Here is a 20,890-nt window from a genome sequence, read left to right as displayed (position 1 = left end):
TGCTTATTTTCTCTCCTTAAAATCAAACAATTTAAAAGTAATTATATTCCTATATATAGTTACTTTTGGTGTAATATTTCATTTTCCAAAAATTATTTTTTTCCAGTTTTACATAGCAAATCTATCATATCACAATTACGCAAACCATTCAGCAACAATCACCTATTCGAGGAGGTAAAACTGGAAAACATCACAGTCCAAACTTAGGACTACATTTAACAAGAGAAAGAAACCATAAGTTATTTATAACTGTTCAAAAGAACAACTTAAAGGCCATTTATTTTCTGTACTTGAAATAATAATGGATCATGTAATTACTTACTAGAATTTTTAATGCATTATCTTTCAAATCATGAAAATTGTTCAAGTCCTGCAAAGTCCATAGTAACTGAAGAAACATCTGAGAGTCAGTATTGGTTAATGCCTGATGGATCATTTAAATTGTCTGTATTTTGTGGTGTTTATGTTGGTGCAAACTATTTTAGGGGAAAATATACCAATAAGTAAAAACAAATTGCATGATTTACTAAAAAAAAACGACAACTCAGCTACCTCTAGGCAAAAAGAAAGGTACCTCACTCTCCCAGAATTTGATATACAAAGTAAGAGCTAGCACTAGTATGTAAAAATGCAGTTTAGTAAGCAGTTATCCCAAAACTACTAATTGACTGAGGCATGAGGGTGAAGAACCCTCCAGCTTTCCTTGTAACTTGTAGAAATCTTTGATCTCATCTGAAAACCAGAACTTCTCATACAGCACTCTCACGTTCATGCTGGAGCATTACTTCAACACTGACACAGAGGGATGAGTAGCATAAGGAACCACAAAATGGCTTGGGTTGGAAGGGACCTCAAAGATCGTCAAGTTCCAACCCCTCTGCCAGAGGAAGGGATGCCACCCACTAATCAGATTGCTCAGGGCCTCTTCCAACCTGGTCTTGAACACCGCCAAGGACGGGGCATCCACAACCTCTCTGCACAACCTGTGCCAGTGCCTCACCACCCTCTGAGTGAAGAAGTTCCTTCTAATCTCTAATCTAAATCTCCCCTCTTTCAGTTTTAAACCATTCCCCCTTGTCCTGTCATTATCTCATCTAGCAAAGAGTTGCTCTCTTTTTTATAAGTCCCCTTTAAGTAATGAAAGGTCACAATGAGGTCACCCCAGAGCCTTCTCTTCTGAAGTCTGAACATCCCCAGCTCTCAGCCTTTCTTCATGAGAGTGGTGCTCCAATGAAGCATGTGACAAGCTGTCAACTCACACGCTGTAATTCCTGATATACATTGGAGATCAATCAACATGAGTACCAGACTCTTACACTTTGCCTTGGGAAAAGTGAGAAGAGCCTAAATAAAAGCTGTTGCTGCTAGCTATGTTGCAGGTGATGGCTTCTCTATCACTGTATTTCTAATAACTGAACACATCTTCTAGCTGGCATCGAAGTCTGCACAAGACAGAAACTCAAGGAATATATGAAGGTAATCACACAGAGAGCAAGCCACTGGATTTCATAATTAATGGTTGAATATCTACCCCCTGAATATGAATCAAAATCAACATTAAGGTGCTTCTGACTACATATATTTGCACAGTGTATGTGTTACAGTAATGGAATAAAAGTTACACTGAGAAGCATTGAAAAGTAAATACAACAGCTAAATGGTTTATATGACACATACATATGTGCTTAGGGACATGATTTAGTGGGTGATAGTGGTAGTAGGGCAATGGTTGGACCAGATGACCTTGGAGGTCTCTTCCAACCTTAATGATTCTGTGATTCTAGGATACACTACTTCCAAAAACTACAAACAGCAAAGGAGGAATCTTACTATTCCATGAGATTAGTCTAGCTTAATCTAGCCCCAGTGTGGGATCAAAGCATCTGTGCATCAAGAGATGTAGCTCCATGAATCAGAATGCAGATCTCTGTTTAAATGCATATAGGTATAAACCTTGCTTGTTCTCTTGTCTGCCTGCATGCTTGTTACAAATGCATTTCTTAAAGGAAAGAAGTATTAAGCTAACTTTTAGCTCTGTTCAGAATAAATTCATTCACAACTGCTTGCCAAAATGCTTATTCTTTCCAAGAAACTGCATTTTAAAGAATATATTTTGGTGTTCTGCCAGTTATATGTAATTTTATAAATATGCAGCACAGACATAGCATACTGTACATAAATAATCTAGGGAAAAATAATTTCCATTGAAGGCACTCTGAAAGGCTTTAAGGTGTGTATTATAAATGTAAAAAAAAATGTAAGTTGGATAGATTTCATATGCCTCACATAACTGCATAATGACAACATATGTGGGACAGGCCATTTAACAGCACAGGCCATTTTTATCTTTTTAACTTCCAAAAGTATTACTAAAGAAACTAGTAAATCTGGACTCCTGAATTCAATAAGAATTTAGCCAGATTAACACTTGAACTTTGTTTTTGTTTTTACATCGTTTTTCAGAATATTAGTCCTTTCTTTTCTTTACTCAGTACCTCTTCTGTACCTTTTAAAAATTCCAAACAGCTCTCTAACAGGCATTTGCCATTTTTATCTGTATATACACACCCAGATGATAGATGATGAGGCTGTCATCAATTACTGAGTCTTTGAGAGGTACTAGAGCACAACGCTTAGTACCTTTAAAAAATAAATAAATAAACAAATCTTGTTTGTATCACAACACCATAATCAGGATAAGTGAAGAGCTTTGTGTGCACCACATAGATTCAAAAGTAGAGTCTTCCACACACTGGGGAATGCTATCCTAGAGAGAGGGAAAGGACAGAAATAGAGTAGGTGCATCTGCTGTTTTTCAGTAAAGTTTAGTACAAAAGTTTGCTATTGTTACATGTCTACTAAAGGAGACAGCTTTAATGCTGCATTTGGTTCTTCCCTGTTCACTATACACTTTTCACTCAGCACATCATTAGCACTGTGAAGCTAAAATGAGTCATTTCCTCGCTGCTGGCCTTTCCACTAAAGACTTCTTACGCTATTTCTTGCTTTCACAGAGATCTTAGTAAAAGATATACACCACGTTAGCCTTATAAAAAAAAAAAACTGAAAAAAAAAATAAACATATCTTTAGGCAGACACATGAATTACCAATATAAACTGACCCATTGCAACTACTAGAAGGGTTTGAACAAAAACCCCATCTATTCTCCACAGGGTGACAAGGCTGGCCTTGGGTGACTAAGCCGCAATACTGTCATTAATGATATGGTACCCTGATGTCATTCTCAACATTCTCAACGCTCCATCAACAGCATTTTAAAAATGTTTTTCCCCAGTATTACTTTTACTCTTAATTCCACTATAAATTTTTAATGGGTTCTTTAAACTAGTGATGAAACAATGTTAATGAGGAAATCATTCTTTCACAATACAGACTTTTCAACTACCTAATTGGTCTACGAGAATATTGATTTTAACTTACCTATACCTATTTATATTGCCTGAAAATCTTCCCCAAGTTTCCATTTCTATAAACTCACATAAGCATCCTTTTTCCTGTTAATATTTCAAACCATGCAGCCACTACTAAGGGACAGGCAACAACTCATTAGTAAGGTGTGAGTGTCAATAAAATTAATTAAACAATAATGGCAGAGCTGTTCTCCTAGTCTTAAACCTAGAGCACTCTTGTTTTCTTGATGCCAAGTCAGGAAAGTATTACTGCCTAAATGAGCTGAGAAGCTCATCGTGGCATTTTTCCATATTTCAAGAGCAGAGACAAGGCTTGAAACAGGCTTCACATATGGCCAAAAATAACCAGATAATTTAATGCAAATGATGGCTCTGAAATCAAGGAAACTTTCATTCCTTTTTTGGTCCCTAAAGAGTAAACATGCCTTTTTAAAGGGGAATAGAAGAAAGGCTTTCTTCACTGAAACACCAAATTCTAATATTTTCGATGAGCCACTTTCAAACAATCTTTTCAGAGAATGAAAACCTTTGCAGAAAACTTCACTAAATTCTACATTTGTTTTGTCCAAAAAGAAGAAAAATTATGTACATCAGAAGTATGCTTAAGCTCCTTTTCAGTATCCAAACACCTTAGTATCTTTCTCATTTAAAGAAAATTTTGGCCATATCTAAATATAGGCATCAGCCTCATTCTGCAAGTCTTGAGAGACAAATTTATTTTATCACATAAGCTATGAAGGATTACACAAGAAGTCTGTTCATCATAGCAGTAGCTAAAAAAATTCTTAAACTTTGACTAATATTTGAAATTGTGAAAGAATACAACTGAGCAAACAATTCCTCAAACCAGGAACAAATAAAAAATAAAAAAAATAATAAAAAGGAGTTGTTAACTTTCAGGACAGGTATATAATGTAAAGTATTATCTTGCTGTAAGTGTTGCAAGCTTGGAACCTGCTTACATGTTGTCAATATTTAGAAAAAAAAACACATGGTTGACATGCTGCTGTATATTTTTTCAAGGATTCACAAAAAAAAATCTTTAGTGCCACTTAATAACATGATACTTCTAAAGACTCTGCAGAAAGGGAGGTGAGACGTGAGACTAACATGCCTTTTAGATTAATAAAATTATTTAGGTTGGAAAAGACCCATGCAATCATCAAGTCCAATCAACAAACTAGCCCTAGTAAGTGCACCATTAAACCATATCCCTAAGCACCACATCCACACATCTCTTGAACACCTCCAGAGATGGCAACTCCACCACTTCCCTGGGCAGCCTATTCTAATGTCTGACTGCCCTCACTGTGAAGAAATTATTCCTGATATTCAATTTAAACCTCTCCTGGTGCAACCTGAGAGCATTTCCTCATGTCCTCCCACTTGTCACCTGAGAAAAGAGACTAACAGCCTCCTCACTACAACCTCCTTTTAGATAGTCGTAGATAGTGATGGAGGTATCCTTCCCAGCCTCTTTTTCTCCTGACTAAACAGCCTCGGTTCCCTCAGCCACTCCTCAAAACTCTTGTTTTCTGACTATAAAACTCTAGTTCTTCTCTGTACATTCTTCTCTGCACATCCTTGAGCAACTCAGTATCTTTCTTTTAGTGAAGGGACCAAAACAGAACACAGTACTCAAGGTGCGGCCTCACCAGAGCCAAGTACAAGGGGACAATGACTTCCCTAGTCCAGCTGGCCACACTATTTCTCATACAAGCCAGAATGCCATCGGCCTCACTGCTGGCTCATGTTCAGCTGGCTCCCAGTCAGCAACTCCAGGTCCTTCTCTGCCAGACAACTTTTCAAACACTCTTACCCAGGCCTACTACTCTGCATAGGGTTGTTATGCCCCAAGTGCAGCACCTTGCACTTTTCCTCATTGACTATCATGTATTTGGACATGGTCCATCGATACAGCCTATCCAGATACCTCTGCTGAGCTTTCCTACACTCAAGCAGATCAACATCTCCACTCAACTTGGTACTGTCCATGCATTTACTGAGGGTGCACTTGATCCCCTCATCAAGATCATTGAAATATTAAGCAAAACTGGCCCCAATTGTTGCGTGTTTTCCAATCCTCCCCTACCTTCCTTAGGACTGTAAATATTAAGATCTTCAATTACTTCAAAACCAACACTTTGAAATAGTTCAACTGGAGGAAGATCTTCCTTGAGTTTTAAGAGCTTATTTTATCAGAACGAGTGAGATACAAGGTCTATAAACCTTATTTCATCTATTTACAATTAGAGTACATGCCTGTAGAGTGGTAGGCCTTATCCAAATATAAGCAGGACCATGTAACTGGTAACAGCACCTTTCTCCATTACAAATGGAAGTGTATACATTTATTTAGGGATTTAATTTTCCCTAAATAAAACATAATTCTGAGTAAAGCTTAGACAAATGTCAAGATTGACTTCCATTTTGAGACGGATGCCATGCTGCATATCTATTGGCATTGCCCTCTAAAAATCAGTGTACATAACCACTGTCTGGATGTTAGATTCATCCCACAGAATGCTCACATTTAATTTACCTCCATTTCTGTGTGTCAGAACTAAGCTCTCTTCTCCTGTCCACAGTCTGACCACACAGCTGGGCTTTCTGCACTGGTGAATGTTGATTACAATCAGCAGCGGTGCTGTCTGCATACCTGTTACTACATGTGCTGGGGGAAAGTGAGTTAAAGTAAAGAAGAAACTATGACCTATCTCCTGGGGCTAGCATTGGACCAACTGTACTTAAACGAGGCCTAACTAAGGAAAGGTGATTCTAACTACTAATATTATTAAGATGCACGACTATCCTAACTTTCCACTTAACACCAAGGAGTACCACTTCCATAAATCAGGCTACATATTTAAAGGCCTGACAACAGAACAACTGACACTAGAAAATACTGACCGTATTTCCCAAAGAGTCTCAAAACTAATGGGAGCAAGACAAACTTCTTGTTATGTGTATCGCTACCATAAAAACTTCCTCCTCTGTGCAGACAGAGGGTTAAAGAATGAAGTACTACCAATACAGAAGAAAAATGCTTGTTTGCTTGCACACATGGTATGATCTTCCAATGAGAGAAGGGGAAAAAAAGGAGAGACAAGAAGAGATGAGACAAGACAAAATGAGAGAAGAAGACCAGATATCAGGTACATGAGAACTGATCAGATATCAGGTACATATGAACTGATATTCTTCATTCATTCAATATTTTTCAGAAAACAGACATGACACAATGACAGATCCTAATCACTGCCACACCGCGCTACAATCGGACTGAAAAACTAAAACATAAAGTTTAATTAATTACTAAGGCTTGAAGTGGTCGAGAGCCTGATACAGTACTTTATCTGCCAAATGTTCAACTACAGAGAGATTGAAAACAGTCAGTTTACAACAACTGAAATCTAGGTCTGGAAAAAGTAAAAGAATCCTTGAATTCTTGGCACAGGTAATTTCCACAGAATGACATGGAGATTACAGACAGACATGGTTTATGTGTTTTTACATCCTTTCAAAAATCATGCATTCACTAAACTGTATCTCTAATTATGAAATAACTGAAACTACTTTGCTGTAGAAAATATATTTCACCTTCTTGAAGCTGGACTGGTTCTGCTGAGTTTTCACCACTCATTAAAACAACAAAGCTTGCAGCTGTTCGGACTGATGCTTGCCACGTTGACAAGGCAATGGGTGGTTCTTGGCAAGGGAAAAGAGCTCTGTTGTTTATTGGTGATCCCATCGTATAAACACATGGCCTAAATTGGAGAAATAGAGATTGAAGTTAGAGTTACAATAAGGAAGACTGAATTAAGTTTTCTGTCAAAAATGAAACATATTGTTGTACTGCTTTTACATTTAACCTTCTCAGCTATGTAGATATCAAAACAGTATGACATGAACCAACCAAATTATCATCTAAGCCGTTTAAGAGAACATGAAGAAAAGCAAAATTACTACAGTAATTTTTGCCCATACAACAAAAGAATAACTCTAACTATTTCCCTCTTCCACATGAGGAAATATTTTCCAGCCTCATACGATAGCTCTACACTGGAACCGCAAGACCAACGAATTTTCCTGAGTATCTTCTACAGATGCCATTGTAGTCTTCACCAGCATCTGTGACACACTGTTGTCATCACACTAGTGCTTTCATTACCATTAATCCCATCTCTCTGTACAACCTGGTGGCTTGTCCAGACTTAGAGCAATAGATCTAGCCCTGAGCCTCATGCAGTCACAGCCTCCATAAAACTTGACATTTTTGCATTTCTTATTGTAATTAAGGAAATGCATGCTAAGTCAGCTGCCTTGCAGGGTTCCAACCACGGCACATGTAATGAAAAGGATGTATTTCTTCCATATCAGCCTCAGCTTCTCTCGATTTTTCCATATAGTAATCTTCATTGTGGTATTGATCTTTCTGCCGTTTCTCCAGCCTTCTCACTGTTACACCCTCTTCATCTGTTGCCCCTTTGCTATCTCAACAATATTTCTATTTTGCAATGGCTAAGATCTGAGCATCTTCTTTACTTCTCCCCAGATAATTCCTCCATTCAAATAATTCCTTCCCTAAAGCCAAGTCTCAACCACACAGAAGGAAAGAATATGAAAATATTACTTCTACAGCTTTTTTTTCTCTTCCTTTTCTAAGGGTTACCTGTGCTATTGGATCCAGAGTTGTCCATGGTGCAACCAAGTTTCTATAGCCTAATTAACGCATGCCAACTCAGTTGCTTCAAGTTTCTGTATGTGTGCTCTTAACCCACAGCAAACACAACATATTTAAAGGCAGTGTACATTGATGTGTTTTATGTTAGATTTGTAACAGGCATACTGTCTGTCTCACAACTGTGAGACCAAGAGCAAGTGAGTCAGTTACTATGATTTCAACCTGAAGAAATTACAGAGGAAAATGTTACAACTTGGAAAAGGGGCTGGCTAAACAACACCGAACAGAATGTTGTAACGCTGTGCTTAAATGCTAGCAGAGGTTAAAACTCACGGTGCAGAGAAGGGGATGAGATATTTTGGGCTGTAAACAAGCATGTATGTCATATATCATCACACTAAAAAATAGAATGATCAGATGTATGTAGAAATAAAAAAAAAAAAAAAGAATGATCAATATTAACATTCTAAGTGCCCAAGCCTCACACAGGTAAGAGCATATCAGTTATCAGAATTCAGAAAAATACTGAATAAAGCTCCATGTGTTAAGTTTTAAATCTATATTATTTCAGTGTTGGGAGACTGGGAACCCAGAGTCAAATATAACACAAGCAACACAGATGTTATTTATACTATTAATATTATCTCATTCTCAGAGAGTATATTAACCTGCAGACCATAATGTTTTACAAATTAACAGAGTTTTAGGGGTGGGAAAAGGGAAATGAGTGAATGGTCACTTAGTGGCCACTGGACCTACAAACTTAGTTTCAAGCCTCTTAGTCAGTTTACATAACATATAATAATAATAATGTATTACGTAAATAACCTTTTTCCTTAAATATTTTAGGGCTGAAAGAGACACATAGGCAGGTCACAAGTCCCTATAGGGCCCAAGGAGAAACTGAGTTAGAATGGTGGAGAAAGACTGGTCAAATACCTGATTTGTTTTCAAAACTGTCCTTTCCACTTCCCACCTATGGAAAATATTCTTTTTGTCGAGAGGTACTTATTATCTTCATTACTTAAAATGAAAATTTATTCAAAATGTCAAAGTCTGCTAAGAAAACAGCAATGAAACATACAAAAGCATTCTGAATTTTGTGAGGAAACTATCAGAACAGTGATTACATCAGCTTCTAATTAGACATTCATATATTCATGGCTAGAGCACCTGGAGACTTGCTGATTGATAGTATGCCATCAACTGAGATGTCAGCTAACACCGAACAGTCTGCTGTTCTGCTTTGGAGAGGAAGTTTTATAAGATGAACTGATGATTATGGAGAATTATCTTTTCTTCCTTCATTGGAATTTTCTTAATCTATTTTCTTCTCACCCTAAAACATACCTCCACAGATTTTATTGTTTCTCCTGAGGAATCTTGTTTTACTTTGCTTTTTTTTTATACTTCATTTACAGTAATAATTTAACAACATTGGTAACAGCAAAGTGTTACTTTAGGGCGCCCACTGCAGCTGGCAGTTTTCTCTGTTCTAGGCTAGGCAGCACAATTCCAGCAAAAAGAGTATCAGAAAGAAAATTCTTATCCTGATATGGATTTCCTTCCATCTGATACTGAAGAAAAATTACTAGCTAGCCAAGATACATCAAAGAATATCAGTGACAAATAACCAGTTTCGGACTGTTTCCATCAATAGATACAAACTTTGCTTTTTCCTGATTTATCGTTACCACTACTAGCAAGAAACTTCACAGTTCCTCTTTTTTTTTTTTAGTCTTTTTTTTTTTTTTTTTCTCACTATTCTCTCCACCTTTCTTCTTTTAGTTTTTGTGGTCTGGAAACATTCAAATCATGCACTTAGGTAACATGTTGTTATGCCAACCATAATCTTTGCCACTACTGGTTGGAAGAGATAAGGAAATCAAATACAGCACAAATAAGCTAAGCAGAGAACTCAGGCTGTTTGTCTGATTAGCTGTTACAATGGAAAGACTAGCATCCACAAAACAAAGCAGGTCACAGGTCACTCATCCAGCAAACTTTATGACTAGCAATTCCCTGTGACTGACAATCCAGACCAATGGAGAAATCAAGCAGTAGTTGTGATATTCTTTGGTTCTGCCCCATGATGAGACATGGGGCTCTGCGTTGTGCAGTAATCTCCCAGAGGCAAGGTTTCTGAGGAAAAATTGATTCCTTCAACTCTAACTCGTCAGTATTCTGTATACTGTCATAACATAACATAACCAGCTCAAACCAGCTATTGGCAGATCTCCCTTTCCCATGTAGGAATATGTGTTTAATACCAAATTAAGCTACTACAAGCTAATAATAGCACTAATACTCTGTTCTCTGAACAGGAATCCTTAGGTATTCTCTGAGGCACCTTAAAACACCTGAACCACATTCAAAGGCTCAGCCATCTCAACACGCTCTGGTTATTGTCTGTTTGAAGCTTTCTCAAGGAAAATGTCCAGCTCAGCAAACCTGTCCACTTGTTGTACTTGGAGAAAGGGACACCTATTTCTTCAGAAGTTGTCTGCAAGTAAGGTGGCAGCCTCTAGCAATTTTAAGGCTACTCCCTGTAAAACCACTGCTGCTTGCGGCTGTTTCTTATTCTAAATGACACGATGTCATTTCCATGAAGCAGCAGGGCTTCCTGCCACCTAAATCATACCAACTTATCTCTTTACACAGTTGTGAGTTGCCAGTGATTGCCATCAGACTCCAACAGACCAGGCATTCTTGTTTTCATTTTTCTCTTGAACAAAACACCAGTCAGCAACTATCCATGCCTTTTACAAACTGTTCTCCAGTTTAAAAGTAGCAAATATGCTTATGAGATGAGGGATTCCACAGACATTTCCAGCAACCTCTGGTACTGTGATTCTGTTTTTCCAACAGCTGGATGGCTAAATTTCTAAACCAACCTTTCAGTGCAAATTTCTTGGACCTGTGCCAACTAACTTGTGGTCTGCATCAGATATATCAAAGATATATCTAGATATATCTAGACGTACTTTGCAAAATCTCCTGTTGAAAAGTTGTATCTTTTGGTACAGTAATCAGTAGAAAGCAAGGAAGACAAGGTTAATACAGGGCATATTTTTCTCTTCAAAGGTGCTATGTATATTTTTAGACAGTTTTTATTTATTCCTTACTGTATTCAACATAATACATAAGAAAGTCTGATTGACTACAGTATCAAAGAAAAGTACCAAATTAAATGCTTTACCTCATGATCATCAATAAGAATCCCTATTTGCTAAAATATTACTGTGGGATTCTGTCTCCAGCATGGCAGCACTGCTGATGCAACACTGCCACATACTTCTAAGAGTTAGACAAACCTGCTGAAGCACCTTGATGGGCTGACACCAAGTTTCTCCTTCCCAGTAATTAAATATGTTTTATACATACTGCAAGGGCATATACATTAGTATGGTGCCAAAAGTAGGTTTTTATTTTAAAACATTTTTAAATTTAATAAATATAAAAGTGAGAATACTTCAAACACAAGTATAATTTTTGTTAAAATTGCAACACTACCTTCTTAGTTTGAAACCCGGATGCTGCATTATGCTAATAAACAATTGAAAAGCTTTGAAACAGAACTGTTTTCTCTCTTTTTTTTTTTTTTCCACGGTAAGTATGTTACACATAATATATCAAACATTTTTTATTATTATTATTCCTGTTTTAATAATAATGTTATTGATCATTATTAAAAATTACCTGTCAATTTCCAATTTTAAGAACTGACACACTGCCTATAATTTCAGATTTTGGAGAGACAAGAATCTCTCCAAATGTATGCATCTACACATGCTTACCCATGTTATTCACTATTTCTGTTTTGTCCTTTTATTAATACTTCTGCGTAAAGGCACACAGAAGTTTTTATTACAAAAAATCTTGTCCAAGGGCTAAATAGCACTTCCACTCTTGATCATCAAAACATTTTTTAGTATCAAAGAACAGACAGGGAAATGCTGAAATTCTGTGTGTTCAGCTCCTGCCTTCACTGAAAACAGAAGCGTACCCTGATGGGTTTACATCAGCTTTGCATACGATATGCCTAAACACACTTCACAAAGCTTTGTCATAACAGATTATTTTGTGGATTATAATTCAAGCATAGTTTAAAATAAAAAAAAATGCAAGTCTTCATAAAATGGTTAGCACATAGGGTAAATTTCCAAACACTTGAACTAGAGCTAAATTAGAGGAAATGTATTGAAGTGGCCACACAATGCTTGTGCTTTGTTGTCCACTTTACTTTGCTTTCTTTGAGGTTGGAACCACAGATTATAGGCTCCTTTGGGAAATGATTTGACTTTTACCTAAAAAAGCGCACATACTTTGGAACAATTTATAGAATTCCCCTATGAGAATAAAATGTAATAGTACTTCTCCCATATATTAAAAATGGGTTTTATTTTAGAAAAGAAAAGAAAAATATGACCACATTTTGTAGAATGAGGTTTACCACTATATTTATGTGTTCATCATGTACAGAAATTGCTTTTAGAAAACGCAGTGAGAAGGATTCTAACAACTGTGACATAAAAACTTATTTTCTGGTAGGTACTAATTTCTCAAATATTCTACAAAAGGCAGAAATTAAAACAGCTTGAGACTATCTAACAGCAACTATCAGACTTCCTGACCCATGCCAAGCCATCTTTTCCTGCTTCATTATTGATTCATAAAATATCGTGTTTTTGTGTAAAACTGGCATGAACTGTCTCTAAAGAAAGCATAACATTTTGCAGTGAAAGGAAAAAGAAGTCAAAACTAAAAGACTTAGTGATTTAGATGTTTTAAAAAAGACCTTGAAATAAGAATTTTCATGAGGCAACACACAGAAGATTTCTATGCCAGCTAAGCGTTGCTAACATTGGTCTCAAAGACTTTAGCAAAGACTAGGGAGACTTTGACAAACTGCATGATTACAGGCAATTGCCCTCCATTTGCTTGTCTGAGTCAAAATTCAGAATTTTCATAAGTAAAGATATTATATAGAGTTAAACTTCCTACACTAATACCATAAATAACTTCCTGGGGAGTGAGGAGAGGAGGGGAAGGGGAATAGGTAATGAACATGACTGACAAACTCCTGGGCTTGATGCTGATCATGGTTTACCAGTAGAATTACTTAAATACTCCAGACGTGCAGTTTAAAGGCTTCATTTTCTTCCCTAACACGGCTATCAGTGAGAAGACTCTTAATTTACATTAGCATAACTGAAATGAAAGGTAAGCATGCATCTCTACTTTGGGAGTGAAAAGCAAGTATTGAATTAGACACAATTTCTTCATCTTCCAACTTTGCTCGTGGTTTCTAGATATCATAGACTAAAGAAATAACAGACATTAAGATCCACCTTTGAGCATTACAGTAAAGCAATATTAACCATTGTGTAAGTCAAGAATAGATAGTAGTTTCCCTCCTGTAAAGATCTTATCTTGAAGATTTCTGTATAGCACTGTGTACATTCATAAAAGCCAGATTTAGAAAAAAAAATCCTCTTACACTTTGTTTGCTATCATCAATTTATTTTACATAATAGATGAAGGAGATTTTAAAAGTTGATTACAAGAGACTAAACAGGAAAAGACTGCATCTCTAAACTTATTACAATATTGACAAAAGACTAGTTGTAAAGCAATTCTATTAATTATTATGTATATTGATCTTTATGCTGTATGATCACTTGTTTAAGCCAGGAAGGAAAGGGAACACAAAGTATACGAATGAAAATAACCTGTCATGTATATCTTCTCTTTCCAAAGTGATAATTCCCTATTCCCTAAACACACTTACTCCAACGCAACAACAAACATTTACTCCCACTCATTATGAGAAAACACAATCATTTAGACAGGCTTGAGCTCTGCAAGTGCTTGAGCACAGTTTATCTGTTCTCCTACAGGACAGTAATAGGGTTCAAAACGAGGACAAAACAGATACAATGGAAGAGAACACTCATCATCTTCGCAGAGCTGCTCAGCATTACACAACTGCACATTCTTGCATCTAGGTTTAAAATTAATGTCTGCAAAGCCTTTGAGATAAGTCACGTACCTGCCGCTCTGGTCTGTAGTCCACGTAACAGATCTTCCCTCTGGTTTGGTTTTGTACCGTATTCTAATTGCGTGAGGGAAGTCTGCTGGAGTCCGAATTCCTGATTTCCTTATCTCCAAGCTCCAAGTGCCAGCAGCAAACAGAAGCTCTCCACAGCCAGGTGCCTGGCTGCAGCAAGTGTAATAGTATAGCTGTTCCTTCCAGCGATCCGAAGGTAAAGTCACAAGTTCATGTACAATCTGATTCCTGAGATTTGCCAGCTCCTTTGAAACATCAGTTAGTTTGGCAGACCTTGTGAATTTTTCAATGCCTGACACAGCAGCAACATCTACCTCCTCAACCTTTAGCACAGACAAATCACAGCAGTCCAACACCAGCAGAAAATCCTCGTTCCCATGATTCTCTATGTCACAGCAGTTCTTTGAACTAGAAATCCCAGAAGCCTGTTCCTCGTTGCTATGGTTACCATTTTTATCAGAAGTATCTTTTTCACCTTTACCACAGACAGCAACATCATTATATTCCACTTTAGATGAACAGGCACTTGCATTTGACACAGGGACGTGGCCTTGTTCTGATGCCCTAATTTTGCAGGTTTCATCAAACTGTGACTGGCAGCCTTCTTCTCCAGTACTGCTGGCTCTCCTGTACCTGCTCCCAGTCTCCAAGAACAGAACTATGAAGCCTTCAATAACTTGACTTTTAAAATCTACGTCCAAGTCCAATACATAGTGCTTTACAAGCATGTGGCTAGTGTTGGCCATTAAGGGCAGGTCATCCTTCATGGGGTCTAGCTGCGGCTCCATGTTCCAGTCTGCTGGGCAGCTTTACAAAACCTTGGCCAGTTCTTACTTATGATGCCTCCACAAAGACCAAGGATACTCAGCCTTCCAGTGTCAAAAACATTAATATTACTTTGTAGAAATTAATTGCAGTTCCTCCACTCCTCTCATTCTGCGAAGGAAAACAAAAACATATCACATAATTATTTCACAACTGTTTCTGAAACAAGCATTTTGAGAAATTATTTAAAGTTCAATTGCTTTTATTAAAAATAGTTCCACAGAATGAGATCAAGCTAGTTGCTTCCGAATTTGCCATCAAGAAGGCTTTAGTTTTCAGGGAAGATCCCAAGTTAATGTATTTCTAGTCAGCTTTTATAAACTGACACACTTTAATAAAGTCCTTCTGTCGACTCTCTACACCCCCAAAAAATACTTTAGAAAAAATACATCATTATGCAACATCTAACTTTATTTATTACTGCATTGTTTGTTTTTAAAATTTTTGCATTTATTTCAAGTGCCTTAGCTGAAAAGATAGTGATCATTTTTCAACTGTGATTCTACACAACAAATATGAGCCTAAATCCCTTCATACGTTTTAAATTTTGGAAGTAATAACCTAATATATACAAGGCAAGAGTATGGATTAATAAACTATCCACATTACAACCACTCTTGTATCAGCGATTCTAGTAAATTAAAAGAAAACAAGCCCGTTTACTATGAGGGCATTCTAAGCATTCCTTTGAGATTGTTCATGAAGATTTTTTGAATTTATAGTTACATTCTTAAGATATATGACTACATCTTAATAGCTGAAAACCCACTAACACTTGAGATAATAGCATCTTACAGAAAACAAAAGGTCTTTCCACTGAAAAATATGCAAAAACGTACAAAAGAAAATATTAAAATGCGTCAACATTTTTTTGCAACGAGAGGCAAAAGTTCATCATGGAAGTTTAACTGTCATGCATTCTGTTTTGCTATGGCCACTGAGCTAAAATTACACACTCTTATCTCACTTCAGTACTTTTTTGACTACTTTCTAGAGCAGAATTAGAAATCAGAGAAAGGAAGAAGCAATTTCATGTTAAGACTCGCAGTTCTCTCTCTGCCAGATTAGTGACACTTTGATGATACACAGCCAAGTCTGGTTTTAAGTGTCTTCAGTGAACAGATATCAGCTCGTGCCATTTTAGTTTCACAGTGTTGTCATAGACTACAGTGTCCAAAATCCTTTTTTTTTTTTTTTTTTTTTTTGAGTTCTCAAGAAGGAAAACCTAGATTCCCTCAAGATTTGCTAACTCTTTTGTAAGAATCCAGAGCATGCTATCAAGCTAGCATCCATAACTGAAAGATTCAGGACAAGAAATCACCTGACTGTTCCCTGAACTGGCTTCACCATCCTGGTTTCAGCTGGGATAGAGTTCTTTTTCCCCCTAGTAGCTGGTATGGAGCTGTGTTTGGGATTTAGGATGAGAACAATGTTGATAACACACTGATGTTTCAATTGTTGCAGGGCAGTGCTTACACTAAGCCAAGCTCCTCACACCGCCCTGCCAGCGGGGAGGCTGTGGGTGCAGCAGGAGCTGGGAGGGGGCCAAACCAGGACGGCTGACCCGGAGTGGCCAAAGGGATGCTCCATACCATATGGCATTGTGCTGAGCAATTCATATGGGGGTGCTGGCTGGGGTGGGGGAACCGCTCCTCGGTCAGCGGGTGGTGAGCGACTGCATTGTGCATTACTTGTTTTGTACATATTATTATTATTATTATAAGCTTTTACTCCCTCCCCGATTCTCTCCCCCATCACACTGGGGGGTGAGGGGATGTGAGCGAATGGCTGTGTGGTGCCGAGCTGCCTGCTGGGTTAAACCACAACGCTTCACACAAAGCACGGCAAACATCTTCCTTCTTTGACTGCTTTCCACCACTCAGAAACAGCTCTAACAGGAATGTCTTTGAAGACAAGCAGAGAAAAATCTTTTTTCTTTTCTTTTCTTTTTTTTTTTTTTCATTTTTATGTCATCCCTCCTGAAAATATCCCAGTAAATCAGTAAATTCAGAATAATTTGAAGATGACCTGATAAAGACACTCATGGCATTTTTGGAACTACCTCCAGTAGATAATTCTCTATTCAAGAGATTTCCCAAACTTCTCTGAATTTAATCATATTCTTATTAATCTTAACAGTTTACTATTTCTAGTACTTCAAACTTCACATATTTGCAAGAAATCACATTGCATCTTGCACTGATGTGTAAGTCAGAGAATGCTTCTAGAATTCAGCCTTTGTCAGGATCGAAAAACAGATTCATGGGCTCCTGCAGAGTCTCATTAGCTTTGCAAAGATGACTTATCTTTGCAGATAACTGTGTGGATGTTTATCTGTTTTGTCAGCTTGACTTAAAATAAGCAAACAAATAAATAAACAAAAACAGATAAAGGTGAAGCATTAAGTTCCCTGAAACGTATATAAGCTAACATTATAACAGCAATTGCTTTCTACTTAAAGAAGTTTGGAAATGGGGGAAAAATATCAGTTGGAAAAAAAAAAAAAAAGCTCTTAGGAAGACTAGTAAGAAAAGCTGAGACAAGTTTCAGTAAACCTCAGCTTTCTGAACAAGAAACATCTATAAATAGTACATGGCCATTAAAACCATTTCCTGCCTTAAAACCTAATTGGAAAAATTGGCAGAGCAATCAAAGGTTCTAAATGCCGTGATGTGAGGAGCACATCTATGATGTCTGTGCCTGACACAAGGGATCAAACTTGATGTTATCTGAATGTTTTATGATTACCAAAACCCTGTGACTTCTGACAGGTAAACTAAGCACTGGTGTTAAAGCAAAGAAATAAGGTAACTTTATAGAAAAAAGCATACTGAACTGGCATTCAAGAACCTCCGTTTTGCATAAATAGACTTTCTCATTTGAAAAACAGGTGCTACTATATACAATATTAGCACCTGTTTTAGCAATATTGTATATATACAATATTTTGTATATATATACAAATATATTGTTATTATATGCAATATTATATACAATTATATACAATATATTTATTATTATATACAATTATATACAATATATTGTATATATACAATATTGCTACTTTTTATAAAACTTAAGTACTATACTAACAATAAATTTTTATGCTATACTCATAACATATGTTTATATCCCTGATTTTCTGTTTTCCATTTGGAAAGCATTATCAATTTCTTACCTCAAAAGTATCAAGATAATTACATTAACTTGCATTAATAATTGGAAGTACCTCCGAACACCTTAAAATAAATAGTAGATGTGCAGCTCACTGCCTACACAAAAGCATTTAGTTTGTATTTAGAGGACTTATTTAAAATTAATTAACAGGGTAGACTAAAAAGTGCCAAATAGGACCATACAGGTTAACTCAATTGGAAAAATAATAAAAAATTGAAGCATCATAAAATAAAATAAAATCTATAAATACAAATCCTCTTTAAAACTATTAATACAAAAACATAGACAACTGAAAACAAAGGTTGGCTGTCCTAATGATGCTAAAAGACCTGCAGAGAGGACATTCATTTCCTACAATGGAAAGTTTCAGGTCAGCATTTCTTTGTTTATTGGAGATGATACATCTCACCACGTTTACGAACAGAGAAGGGGGAACACATTTGTAGATAAGTAACAAGTACCACTGTGTATATTTGACATGGAATTTTAATTCAAATGTAACACTGCCTATTTAGTCTTGTCTATTTCTCAAATCACCTTAACTTTAGACATCCCATCTTTCAAAAGTTGCACATATCCTTTCTAGCTATAGAAAGCCTCAACTAGGAAATATAGCCTCAACTAGCTATATTTTTTCACTGCATGTTGATAATTTCATATTGATACTGAATTAGAAAAAAGTGCTGTCTTCTGTGCAAAATGCACTTCTTTTAAGAATGATAATTTTACTCCTCCAGTAAAGCTTCATACTGGAAATTGCAACCCACAAAGTGAGGTGGTGTCTCACGTAATTTGAGATGGTCCTATTTAGAGCTCTCTTAACTAGGAAAGAAACTGAACTTATGCACTACGTTTTAAAACAAGGCAATGGTGTGTGTGTTTAATTTAAATATTAATTTTACAATAATTCCACCAATTTTAACTTTTTAAAGGTAGGCATGGCATTATGAAGGTACAGAGAACTACACTAATCAACTGTAGAGTTTCTAAAGATACAGATTTCAGATGGCATAATCTCCAGCAACAGATGGAAAATGACATTAAAAAGAATGCTGAAGAAGTTGAAGGAAGCATATGACTCTGACCTTGTTTGACAGTCTCGGCACACACACCCTTAGTGTGAATTTCTGGCTACGCGATGCCTATGGAAGGGATGCCTGTACTCTGCAGCGTACCTGTGTCTAGCTGAACTGAACTTATTTGCTCATAGCTTCATCATTTGTATTTTCAACATCTAATTGTAAACACACACTGAATTCAGAAGAGGGAAAAAAATTGTACACAAGCAGCCTGATTTTTAAAAACTGTCATTTCTATACTATCTTGTCTATGCCTGGTGCTTCCAGAGAGTTACTGCTCATCAAATAATACAAACAAAAAAATCCACTGTTAACAGAATATAAATTGTAAACACAATTACTTCCTTTCCCTGCTCTCTAGTGTTTCATAGTCGTACACAGGAGCATTTGTTTTAAGCAGTTTTGTACTTCAGTATAGTTGTACAGATTAAGAAATATCAGAAGCATAATAGAAAGTAAATTAAACAAACAAACAAAAAATATTTCCAAAAATTTCCTTTTAAAAAGTTGGCTTGAAACTGGTCTTGGCCATATCTCTAAAATTGCAATTTGAGTATCTTACACATACCTATTTTTATAATACATCCAAGTATCCAAAAGTAAATTCTCAAAAGCAGTGAAAGAACCCTGAAGTCCACTCTTTGAATTCTAGGTAAGCTTCAGAAATTCTAGGTAAGCTTTGAATTCTAGGTAAGCTTCAGAAATACTGCACATACTGTTTCTGTAAAGAAATTGTCCTGTAACATCCAGGCACTGGACAGTTCTTAGCTTAGTGAGGAGCTCATCCACAATAGGACAGCTCTTGTGGTTGGGTTGCACAATTCAGCACCCTGCTGCCAGCTGCAATTGTCCACACAGAGCATTCCAAAAAGCATTCAACATTTAACACAAACTGAAAAGAAGCTGCTATTAGTGTAATTGCTCTGCTCATTTATTATTTAAGACCTCTGCTCACTTTTTTTATCTCCACTATGTTCTCTAGAGGCAGAAACTCTACATCTGTTATTGCCATATTTTTCCTTATCACTCTGGTAATGAAAAACTCTTCTAGAAGTTCAAAACCTCACTGGGAAAATGTGTGTGGGAACTACAGAGGTAAAGCCTCTTGCTGAGAAGTACATACTAATTCCTCAGTGAGGCCAATTAATGGAACCACGCACTTTCTTCTACTGCAAAACAGCAGAAGCCTAACCCTCGGCAACAGTACAAAATTGTATAAAAGAGCACAATGAGCCAAAATTGATAAAAACATTTCTTAACGCCATAACCACGTTAAGATTTCGGAAGAAAAAGAAGTCACTAAAACATATGATTATTTCAAACTCCATATTGCACAATCATTCTGTAAAGAAACAGACAGGTACAACACTATCCATATAATGGTAACGAGGCATTTCCTACATCCCTGATAGTTTCTTCAATTGCTGACACCTCTGAACATTAGAACTTCAATAAAATGAAAACTCCAATAAACTGGAAATTTATTTCAGAGGATATAAACATGCATGTCAGGTTCTAAAAGAAAGAAAGAAAGAAAAAGAGCTCTTTCTGAGGAATATTTTAATCATCTGATCAGAAGCTACCACAATGCATTTGCAAAGCAGCATATGGTTAGCAAATTCA

General features: G+C 36.6%; 1 protein-coding gene across 1 annotated transcript in view; it reads right to left on the bottom strand.

The window, feature by feature from the left end:
• AOPEP (aminopeptidase O (putative)) overlaps positions 1-14,974 on the bottom strand; it is a gene marked incomplete at its 5' end in the record, with an annotated part of 184,993 nt that extends 170,019 nt beyond the window's left edge. The window contains 2 exons of the mRNA XM_084304916.1: positions 7,033-7,199; positions 14,169-14,974. Of these exons, the coding sequence (XP_084161042.1) occupies positions 7,033-7,199; positions 14,169-14,974 (973 nt within the window). The remainder of the gene's footprint in view (positions 1-7,032; positions 7,200-14,168) is intronic.
• Positions 14,975-20,890: the final 5,916 nt, after the last annotated feature.

This window comes from Netta rufina (genome assembly GCF_964035555.1).
Source record: "Netta rufina genome assembly, chromosome: Z".
Lineage (NCBI taxonomy): Eukaryota > Metazoa > Chordata > Aves > Anseriformes > Anatidae > Netta > Netta rufina.
Note: the sequence above shows the minus strand (reverse complement) of the source record. Positions and strands in the feature narration are given on the sequence as shown.